The sequence below is a fragment of the Pterocles gutturalis genome, unplaced genomic scaffold, assembly GCF_000699245.1.
Source record: "Pterocles gutturalis isolate BGI_N339 unplaced genomic scaffold, ASM69924v1 scaffold52155, whole genome shotgun sequence".
Classification (NCBI taxonomy): Eukaryota; Metazoa; Chordata; class Aves; order Pterocliformes; family Pteroclidae; genus Pterocles; species Pterocles gutturalis.
Window position 1 is genome coordinate 1 of NW_010147833.1, and position 12,142 is coordinate 12,142.

The following is a 12,142-nucleotide window of genomic DNA, read 5'->3' on the forward strand; positions in this document are numbered from 1 at the left end:
TTTTTTGTTTGGTTGATATTTCGGGGTTTTTTAATGCAATGCTCAGACCTGACTGAACAAAGCAGTCAAGCTACAGTATATTAGCAGATCCCTAAACCCTCAGTCTTGGCCATACATTAAAACAGAGGTAGCTCAATTTGAGGGTGGGGCGGGGAAGAGTGTGAACAGTGAGGAAACAGGTATACATGGCTAAGAACAGGGAAGTGGAATGGGGGGAGGTGGGAATTTCCCCTTTGGACATCAGCCAGTTAGATAAGTTTAGTTCATTTTTTTAAGCTGGATTTCCACAGAAAAGTGTGTGGTTTCTCCTGCTTACTGAGTTGAGCTGGTGTACGATGGTGTCAGACAAGCACAAACCTGGAGAAAGCTGAAAGAGAGCAGGGTGTCTATTTGGTATAGTAACCTGATGGACTGACTCGGTTGCATCCTGTGTTATAATGTCACTTTCTTGCAGATTACATCTGTTTAGTGAGTCCACAAGTCATCTTCCTGTTTCTGAGTTCCCCTTAATGTAATCTAATACACGTTTCTCATGTAGTTAATTTCGGTAAACTTAATTTTATTATTTGCAGATAATTTTTTGAAACTTTTCTCTGCTTCTGAATAGGTGCTGCAAAGTTGGTAGTGGTCGTAGCAATATTTTTACTGACATTTTATGTCATATCTCAAGTGTTTGAAATAAAAATGGATGCAAACTTAGGACACATATTTGGTAAGTGATTACTTTGTTTTCTCCAGACATATATTAATATTTACTTGAGTCATAATCAAGAATTGCATATTAATTTTGCTTTAAACTTGACTTTGGCTCTTACATTTAAGAATTATGTGTTTATTTTTAATATGTGTATGTATTTATATATATTATACCTATATAATATATAATGTTTGTATTAAGTTTTTTTCTGTATAAAGTATTTAACCTACTCTCTTAATCAGTTTGATTCTTTTTTCTGACAAGTGTGCATGATTTTACCTGCTTTTTTGGTTTGCTGATACTTTCAGTCTTAGTCTGGAGTTGTAAACTAAGCAACTTGAATGATGTTTTTGGAAATCTGCATTCTGCCTTTCTGCTGCTTAGGCAACTCAAAATCTATGTTTTGGGTGGGCTTTTTTGCTTGCACAGGTATACTACCGTGTACAATTGGACATGTAGTAATCAAAACATTTCAGATGTGCCCAGGTCCTACACAGAAAAGGATTAGCAGCTGAGATGACTTAAAATTCAGAGTCTATGTTTTGAACCAACTTTATCTTTAAAGGGGCTTTCCATTACAAAAAAAAAAAAAAAAAACAAAAAAACAACAATTTTAGGTACGTGGGTATAGTTCATGTTATTTAACTCCAAATTACTACAGTGTGAGCCGGCATCTGAACCATTCACCAGAGGCAGCTTTAATAATTGTTGAAGAGACATAGGTGTCATTAAGTATTACAGATGTATTGTAGTTAACGTGCATGATGAGGTCACTTGTGTCTCTTCCTGTCACAGGAAAGGGAGTCATGAATGTTTGGGCTCAAAGACATCTGACTTGCAGGCTTTCAGTGTTAAGTGAAAGGAGGCCCATCTTGGTGAAGCTGTAAGAAGGGAATTAATTTCACTTTAGTGCCCACACCTCCACAAATCCCAGATGATTTTGTATCTCCATGGATCTTTATGTTAATCAGAGAGTCATAAATTAAGGTGGTGCTCCTAAAGTGGTTCCTGATCACTTTAATTCTTCTGCCATGTAAGGGATAATGTTTTATATTGGAACGTAATGTTCAGATTTATTTGATACTTCATTTCAACCACCCTGTTTTTATAGGGGTACAGAAAGGTTTGAAATTTATAGGATATTTTGTAGCAGATGACACTTTAATAGTAGCATCTTGTAAAACTTGCTTTTTATGACACTGTAATAGTAACATCTTGTAAAACTTTCTTTTTGCATTTCAGCTAGATCAGCGCTGGATGCAGCTGCACGCTGTGAGTGTTCATATGCATGTGTTACTGCTGTGACTTGCTTTCGCTAATAACAGGAAGGCTGTTGAATTTCCATAGTTAAGAAAGTCTTAATTAGGCTTTAAATGCAATCAGAAACTAATTTTCCTCTTTTCCTGATTTTCCTAAATTTATGGTAAATTCTGGTTTTTGCCAGCATTTCACTTGTAGTTTTGTCTTGTGGCTTTTGATGACAGTGCCAGAGCAAGCAGCAGGGTGAGAACAAGAAGTAGAATAATGAGGTACTGCGGGAGCCTAGATTATTTTAAACTGCTGTGAAACTGCAGATGAGATACCGTTTGTCTTTCCCTTTTCCTTGAATTCCTTCAGACAACTAACTGATATTTCTCTGTAAGTCTACCTGTGGTGTTGTCTCTAAAATTCTGTTTTACTTCCTTTTGAAAGCTACAAAACCTCCAAGATACAAATGTGGGATCTCTAAAGCTTGCCCTGAAAAGCATTTTGCATTCAAAATGGCAAGTGGAGCAGCGAATGTAGTTGGACCTAAAATTTGTGTAGAAGATAACATGTAAGTATTTTCGCCTGTTGTCTATGTCTTTTGAAATGCTGTCTTGGATCACTTTTGCACACAAAAAAAAGTAGTTTAATTGATTCTCCCTAGGTTTTGTTTTGCCAACAGTTTGACCAAATGAAAAAAATTGCATTGCATTGTAACTTAGTCTCTGATGAAGCACATTTAATACTTGGCAGTAAATGCAGAAGTGTATGCTATTTTAATATATGCAAGGTAGCTTACACTTTATTTCAGGTGTACAGACTTAGGATTAGTTAGACTTTGTCAAGTCAGATGCAGACTTGCCTCTAACTTGTTCTTGTGCCTCTAATAATATTAATTCAGTGAACAATCGTATTTTTAAGTAATTACTCTTGATACTTCTAACTGAATGTCATCAAATAAAACTGTGCTGTGGAACTGTCTTTTGCAAGTCATCTTTTAAGCTATTTCCATAGTACCAATGTCAGAACATATTTCCCACTTTTCTTCAATGGATGACTTCAAAAGGGAAAAATAGTATTTTCATGATCTGTGGTTATTTAATTGTGCTGATGGTAACTAAAGTTAATAAAATAATTGTGAAATTAGGTAAGGAACTGCTTGAAACACAGTTTGGTTTTGAGTTTAAGTCCCATATTTCTAATAACTATATTTTTAACACTGTATTGTCAATAATACTGTAACTACAGTATTTAACTGAACACCTTTCGGTAATCTCTGTGATGGGAATATTAATATTTATCTTTAGACTCTGTTTCTTTGCTCTTAGGTTGTTCCTGCTCATTGTAAGCCAGAGTGTACAGCTTCATATAACTTCATATAATCTATCCACTCAGTTTTGCATGTCATGTGTCAGAAAAGACATAACTGTCAGGAGATTTTTCTTAAATATCAGTCACACTTAGAAGCCTTTGCCTTCCATTTGCTTTTAAAGTACTCCAGTTTAGCATTTCTCAGCCCTAGCTATGGTAGTACAGAGTGCTTCAGATAGCACATACAGAAGTTAGTGGTAGTGAATTCTAGAACAAATGACAACTACTTCACTGTGAACATAACCTCATGTAATCTAGCAAGTAGGACAATTAATCTGTAAGAGAATAAAAGGTATTGGTTTACATTTTCCATCCACTTTAATCTTAGAGTTACTTTGGAGAGAAGTCTTATATGATGTTAAAGAGAAGACTATATGTTTAGCACTAACTCTAACAATTTAGATGTGGTGAAGTTGAAATGGGAGCTTTTTTCCCTGACAACCAAACATGTACAGCTTAGTCACTTCATGTTATTAGTAGAAACATGAGCATCATTCAAATTTCAAGCTGTTCTTCTGTAAGGCTGACTTAGCTCAAGCTTGCTCACTTGTGTAGGAGTGCGTTTTCGGCAGAGCGTCACGGTGTAGTTGGGAAGAACATGCGAAGTGAGCATGAGCTGACCGTTGGCACGTGTAAACTGAAAGCTGCTAGGTTTTGCTTTCCATTCTTATCACTGATTCACTTTGTGACCTTGGACAGCCTTGTGTAATCTCTCTGCATGGTATTTTTACTGGTGTTACAAAACTAACCTTCTCATTTCTGGTTGCCAGAAAGCTTAATATCTGTGAAGACTTAGGGTGATTCATTGATAAAAAGTTGTGGGAGTGCAAGTAAAATTTTAAGTTCAGGATTGTAGGGTTTGTCTATTTTTTTGGGGTTGGTTTGTTTTGTTTTTGTTTTGTTTTGTTTTTTTTGTTCCTTAAATGTCTCACTTACTGGTTGACTAAGAAGAGATTGTTGTTCCTCTCCAAAAAAAAACCCCAACCAAACCCAAAACCCTCTTCTACTGGATATTTCACTGAAGAAAGTGATGAAAAGAAAGTAGTTGCTGGCAAGAAATCCTCTATTCTTTTCATTCTAGTGTGCACCTTAGTGCACAGCTGTTGGAGTCTTAAGTCCAATTTCCCATGGCAAAAATCTTTCTGAATTATTTCTGAGGAGGACTTGTAATGTCCGTTTAAGTGTCCACTGGAAAATTTGATTAATTTTATTTATCTCCTGCTTTGCTCATAAGACGTTTGATTTATTTCAAAAGCTTCTGTAGCTGGTTGATTGTAAATTATTGGAAGAATTCTAAAACTGATGAACGGCTGCCCTCCTGTGAGAAGACTGTCACATTACAGCTTGCAGTCTTTGTGACTTAGTGCACAAGCTATCTCAAGTGTGTAGTGTCTCAGACCTCTGAAATAGCTTATTTCCTCTTCAGTAGTTCTTTTTTAGTGCTATTTTGTGAACTCACTCCTGCAAAGTGCTTTTTTTTTCTGTTTACTTGGTATTCTTCCTACTTCAAAGACAAGGAAGCAGGGACAAGTTTTTATAATTTGTCAATGATATTTACAATGAAGGTTTTTTTTCTGTCTGTCCTTCTGAAATGTTGCTTAGAACGGATATTCAGAGGTGACCTGAAAATCATACAATCACTGAAAAAATGTGAAAAAAGTTTTGAACGTAACAAGTTTGTAGACATCTGCAGCTCCTTCCTAGGGCAAGTCAGGGATGTTAAAGAAATCCTGATCAGGATGGAACTAAAGCATCTTTTAGAGTGTAGTTAATAAGATATGTGCACCTATATACTTACACTGAGGTGCTTTCTTCAATCTGGGCTGAATACTTCTTCATTATTTTAATTTATGCAATTGTCTCAATCCTTACTGCCATTTCTCCTTGTGTATGTTAACTCTTTTAGTGCTAGCTTCAAAATGTTAATGCTAGGATATTTGGGGCCTGGAGGCACCCCAGAAAAGGGGTGAGGAGGTCTGGAAGCTTCCTTTCACTGGAGTCGTACACCCACCATGGCCCAAGTAGCACAGCATCCTAGCTAGCAGTCTTGATATTCCCATCAGCTCTTCTTTACAGCTCTGAAGGGCTTCTGTTTCACAATGTGTCTCTTCTTTCCAGCTCCTTTGCCACTCTGAGTTTGGACAAGTAATTTCTGTCGTACTTTGTGCTGGTTTTGTTGGGATGTGTAACTGTGCTCCAAGATTATATTCAAGTTATGTTAAAACTCCCATCAGTGTATTAACTATTTTTCATGGATTTAAGTTTGCTATTATAGGTCTAAATAGCTAACTGTTTTGATTTTGTTGTTTCTTAGTGTGATGCTGCAATACTAATATTAAATGCCTCAGTTCACTTAGCTTTTAAACTCATTAACATATTTTTGTTCATCATGTGCTTACAAAAAAAACCTCATTAACATATTTTTGTTCATCATGTGCTTACAAAAAAGCTTAAAATGTTGGTTACATGAATGTGCTAAGCTCCTCGAATTATTGCTTGTTTCAGGCTCTTTAACTGCAAGGAATTTTCTTAAATAATAAATTAATAGCGTTTTATTTTTTGCAACACTTAATATACACACATACTTTGAAACCAAGATGATTAAGTGATCAAATGAAATGGATACAACTGGGGATATTTGATTTATTGTTCTCAGTTCACTGGTGCTATGAGAGCACATAGATTAGTTCAAGGACATTTTGCTTCATTTAAGTACTCATGAATGTGTGGTCTTTCAACTATTTATCTCTTACAGTTTGATTGATCCTATTTAAAAACCAGAGATATTTAACATTAGAAAATTGTCCCAATTGTCCTATTAAAAATACAATTGTTTATTTTGTTTCAGTTTAATGAGTGCAGTTAAAAATAATGTTGGCAGAGGAATAAATGTGGCCTTAGTCAATGGTAAGTGACATTTTGAGTAGATTGTCTTCATTTTTGAATTGCTTCTAAAATTTAAGGTGAAATACTAAGGGATGAGGAAAGTCAAGCAGGAGAAAAAAAGGAAGTATTCAGCTTATTTATACTGAGATAATGTCCGATCTTGGCACTTAGACCTTTTTGTTAGAACAGAAAAACATTGTGCATTTTTGTTTTTAAAAATGTGTAGTAAAAATAGTAATGTGGAGTGCTGTGGTGACTATCTTGGTGATGCATCACGTAATTCCTAATGCACATGTAAAATGGAAAAAGACATGAGATGCATGCTGCTACTTTTGACTTTGTGTGTTGCCACCACTAAGAAAACTTTGTAGACTAAATTCTTCAGTTTCTCTCTTTTTAGTGTAACATTTCACGGTTATGTTACTTACTACATGGAGAGACCAGCTCATTACTTCCTAGCTTGAAAACAGTATATTTGATTAGTCCATATCTATAGATCTTGTCCCTAAATATATCGCATTATGTAATTGTCTTCAGGATTCTTAACTTTCATTAAAACCAAATAAATTTACATCACCTTGAAAGCTGGACTGAACATCAGTACTGGCAGATTTGTCCTTAATGTGTAGGAAGCAATTCCTTGTAGCACTGAGATAGCACGTTTTCATTTCACTGCAATGTAAATTCATGTTATTTTTGGATTGTACTCAGGTTTGCGTCATCTAAAGCATGACTTGACCAATACCCGCCTAATCCTATTTTGGCCTTCTAAGTTGTCTCAATTTGTTCAAAAACCAAAATACCTACCTGTGTATTATATAGCTGCCTGTCTTTCTCTGTGTCTTGTAAACTTTAAATGAATGCATGTATTAAAAAGAAAAACTTTACCTTCCATCAAATACTGCCTTTATAGACAGCGTGGTAAAACAAAAAAAAAGCACTAATGAGATTACTATATTGTCCACTTTCTTCTATTTGTTCTAGATGTTTAAATCAACTAAGAATTAAGTCTCTAGCAAAACATGCAGTATAATTTTAATATTTCTTAATTTCCATGTTGCACTAAGGGCAACCTATAGCTGTACTATCTATTTTTGCAAAAACAACTTTAAAAAAAAGGCAAATACATGAAGTGAATTCTCTTTATTGGTTTTAGAGGCTGTGGACTTTTCATTTTCTTTTATATTCCACTTGAAGCAGAAGTTTGGGTCTTCTCTCTTTCTTTTTCCTCTTACCTTTGCCTGCACCTTATCACAAACTACTATGCTGTTCAAGGAGCAATCTTTGTAAGAGTTACCATAGCAAGTGATTTATATGGTGTCTTCTGCAGGACTTTCTCTGAAAGAGACATTAAGAAGAGGTAGGCATGTTTGTCTGCAAGATAATATTGGCTACATTTGATGACACCAAATATTTTTTTTTCTCCAGGTAAAACAGGAGAACCATTAGATACTAAATTCTTTGACATGTGGGGAGGAGGTAGGTGCGGTTACCTTATCTGGGTAGAGAGAAACAACTTAAATGCCCTTTTTTTTTTTCCCCTCCCCCCCCACCTGTTTTCAGGCTGCATTTTCTGTGGTGGTTTAAGGTGATAGAGAGAGGTAAAGCATTCCCTTAACTATCTTTGTAATTGTAAGGAGAACGCAACTTCAAAGAAACACAAATAGCAGAGGTGGGAGTGAATGGTATGGCTAATCAAACACACTTGTTCTCTGGAGTAGTTCCTACTAGTGGTTATATCTTTACACAATATAGATTAAACTCTTCCTATAAAATGAAAGCATTCTCTCCAGTGCATTTTGTCTTTCTCCTACTTAGCATCTTTTTATAAATTTATAAGTACATTTACATTATGAATATTTTTAAAAGGCATGTCTTTGCAGGAAGGCATTGCAGGTGTTTAAATATGGAATGACTGCATGTTGTTAAGCAGTTGTGTGTTCTCTCTCTTTTCAGATGTGGCACCATTTATTGAATTTCTGAAGTCCATTCAGGATGGAACGATAGTGTTAATGGGAACATATGATGATGGTGCAACCAAGTATGTAATTGATTTATATAATAAATATTGCTTAAACTTTTAAGTGCTGTTTTACACTGGAAAAAAAATGCATTCTTTATCACGCAATCACTTTTGATCAAGTTTTGTTCTTCCAAGATGATGAGTTGAAACTATGCTTTCAGTTTATTCGTCTAATGCTGATGTGGTTTGAGGACAAGGATCAAATTAAAACTAACCAGGTGTAATGGGTTATGTATGTGTTTACATGGAGGGCTGTTAGGTGTCCACCTAATTAGATATTAGACCCTTTAGCAGAAATATCACAAGTGTGTGAAAATCTGGAAAGGCTAGAGATTAATAGTTGACTAGTTAGCAATTGCTATGTCAGTACACATAGTTGGGTTTTTTTGCTCCTCTGCAGAAAGATGCAACAAGAAGACAGTGTAGGGCATATGGTCAGTCCAACAAACTGGTTACTCATAGCTACAAAGAATATAATTCCACTTTACTTTTTTTAAACCATACCCTTATCCTCCCTGGTTCCTGAAGACCCTGTAGGTTTCTAGCTGTTCTCCTAGAATTTGTACCCACCTCTATTTTTTTTTAATGTATGTTGCCAGGGATATCTGTCTTTCTGGAGAGGGCTTGGTTTTCCTATTGCTGATAGCTCATTCTGTCTCATGCTGGTAAATTCAGATATGTATAGGAACACGACTGTGAGAACATACTCTGGTGAAACTCGGTCTGTTCCATCCAGCACTTTTCTCAGATCAACTCCAAGACAGTGTGGTGGTTAGAGGGATGCAGAGAGTATTCCCAATAGGCCTTACCTGTATTCTTCCTTTTGAAGTCTGAGAGGTTACACTTGTGCACCTCATACTTTTTGGCCTTGACGTTTAGACTGTTCCACCCTAAAGCTGTTCAATTTATTAATGTAGACATAGTCTAAGAGGTTTTAGTTCTGTTTAAGCATTGTCTTCCAACCTTCCCAACTTTGGTCAACTTTAATAGATACTAAAAATTACTGTAGAATTCATATTGTAATCTACTCCTCACTTAAATCATCCTCTCCAAATGATTGCATTTCATACTGAAAATTAAGAGGGTTTTTTTCCATTTCCTCTGTTGTTTTCATATTTTCTAACTTTTTGCTAATGTGTTCTGGGCATTTTTTTTTCTCTTTTGGTTCAATTTGTTATCCACAACTTGTCTGCATTTTTGATGTAGGAGCAGCTTTCCTACCACAAAGTCCTGACTTTGTAGTGTGCAATATTTGCAGTAAATAGTTAACTGTATGTTCACTGCTTTTAGGAGAAGGAAGCAGTTTAATGATAAAGAAACGTCCAAGGCTGGATCTTTTGTCTGTTGTTCTATTGACTTGTTTTGTTACTTTTCCTTTTGTTCTTTTTCCTTTCTTCTTTGATGTTTTAGATAATAAGTACAGTTAGTTTGTTTCAATAATCATGTAACAGCTGATGTTTTTGAAACCTTGTATGTAGACACAATGTCAGCTAAACAAGAAGGTGAATTTGGCCCATTCGTGCTGACAGCCAGGAAGTACTGCTTATTAGTGATATTACATAATTAGCCAAAACCTTACCACTGGTGGTTGATGGTAATCATAAATGCCGGTTCTTGAAAACAATGAAAACTGTGAACAACCAACATGCTTAAAAGATAAAATGCTTTTATTTTGAATTTTTTTTAAATTAGCTGTCCTAATGCTCTAGAAACTTGGAGTGTGGGCTGTGCAGATAACCTCCAAGATACTTAATAATTTTCATAATTTTAACTAAAGTGAGTCACACAACTGTACCCGGGGAAGTAGTAATAATCAGAAGCTGTGTGTGTAGTTTAGTAATTGGGCAAATATAGTAACTGAAAGGAAGAAATAAAGAGGTTTTGGAATGATAACGTATCATCCTACAGACTCATTTTCCCTTCTGTACTAAAATAATCCTGCCTAGACCTACAGGCACTGAGCCATGCTGTGGGGCAGCTTTCTGAATTTTAAATTAATTGACCCAAGCAGACAAGAACTTCTTTTATATATTTAGGTAATTCTTCTAATCTAAAATAGCTTTTGCTTTATCTAGACTTCAGCTTGAACCTGCAAACAATGTTTACTTTAAAGGTTGACTTTTTTAGTTGCTTGGAGAATTGCTAACATGACTTGAGATATATGTATAAATTCTCACAGGAGAGGGTTCTTGGCTTTTGTTGGTGTACTGATAGGTTTGTATGCTGGTTTCTTGAGATTATGATATTAAACAGCAGCGCTTATTAGATCAGGTGATTTCAGAACTAGCCTTATCTGATTTTGAAAGATCTTGCCCAATATTGACTGACTTAAACTATATTTAATCAGATTAAAGCTGAATGGTCCATTGAACAATGAAAGCTCTAACGGCATGTATTTTATTCACATGCTGAACTTCTCTGTTTTGTTCAAGACTTAATGAGGAAGCACGGAAACTGATTGCTGAATTAGGAAGCACATCTATTACTAACCTTGGCTTTAGAGACAACTGGGTCTTCTGCGGTGGAAAAGGAATTAAGACTAAAAGTCCATTTGAACAGGTCTGTGATTCTATAACTTACTGGAATTTCACAGCTTACATTAATAAAGGTGTAGCATATTTTATAAATGCCATGCGTTTGTTCAGGATGGGTATCTGTTGCAGTTGTAGCACACTGTGTTATTTTCAAATTTGTTCCTTGACTAGCCTCTTCCTTTTTAAGTGTACAAGAAGGATTCTTTGGTGATTCACAAATAAGAAAAATTGTATATGGGGTAGATCTTATTCTCCCAACAGTGAGATAATTTGTCTTTTAATGAATCCAGTTAAGCTGAAGAATTAAAAACTTCCGGCCTAACGCATGTATTTTAGATGCACTAGCAATGGTAGACCTCCAAGAGATAAATAGTATTATGGTGTTGCTGTTCCCAGCTGGCCACTTTGCTCTTCTGTCAGAAAGTATTGCTGCCATAGCAAAATTTGTAAAATAGAGTATGTTGCCATGCTTTAGCTGTTACAATTCAAGATGTTTCATTGTTGTCTTTAACTGCCGCTGAAGGTAGCTTTGTACTAGGAGAGTAAGGAAGGCACATTCTCTTTTGTCGGCTTTGCAAGGGAATGGAAACTACTGCAGGAGCAGTGGCAAACTCTTGCAGGCAGTAATGTCTTACCTGACTGCAGATGGTTGCTTGGTGGAAAAATAAACCCCTAATTTTCAAAAAAGGCAAACATTCAACATTAAATAATGTTCTTTAAAATCTATTTGTTTTCAGTGCATTGCAAATTTAGTATCCTTATTTATTTTCTCTTAGTGGTTCATGTTTTAGAGCAATTGGCTTTTTCCTTGCTTGTCTCTCTTCCTAAATAAACATAATAAATTTTAAAAATGTTTCCCCGGTATGGCTTAACTGTTTATAGCATACACTTGTCTGAGCAAGTTACATGAAGTGGTGAATACTGAGGGATTTTTATGTTTGGTACACAGCACAACAGGCTAAAAGTGATGTCTTCTCTTTGTCCATGGCCTGAAAATAAGTAAATAAAACATCTTTTAAAGCTGTGAGTTAAAGCAAAAGGATAAATGACTTTACATTAATGGTAGATTGATGTTTTCTATTTATAGCATATAAAGAACAACAAGGACACAAACAAGTATGAAGGCTGGCCAGAAGTTGTTGAGATGGAAGGCTGTATCCCTCAGAAGCAAGACTGAATGAAAAACAAAAGGAAAGGAGAAAGAATGTGGAAGAAAATGCACTTTCTGCTATTATTAGGGAGAGGGCTATGAAGGAGACTGTACTGTAAATAAAATTTTTAAAGCATGCAACCATCTTGTCGGTGTGTGCATGAGCACTGACATTTTGAATTATTTATTGCTAACACACATAGAAATCATTTTTTTGTAAATATGTCCAAAATAAA

At 35.5% G+C, this 12,142-nt stretch overlaps 1 protein-coding gene across 1 annotated transcript; it reads left to right on the forward strand.

Annotated features, from left to right (window-relative positions):
• The first annotated feature begins 607 nt into the window (after positions 1–607).
• FAM3C (family with sequence similarity 3, member C) lies at positions 608–12,142 on the forward strand. The gene is made up of 8 exons (XM_010086166.1): positions 608–712; positions 1,940–1,969; positions 2,390–2,513; positions 6,162–6,220; positions 7,628–7,678; positions 8,156–8,240; positions 10,655–10,781; positions 11,844–12,142. Exons 1-8 carry the CDS (start codon positions 685–687, stop codon positions 11,931–11,933), a joined length of 594 nt encoding a protein of 197 aa, XP_010084468.1. The 5' UTR covers positions 608–684; the 3' UTR covers positions 11,934–12,142.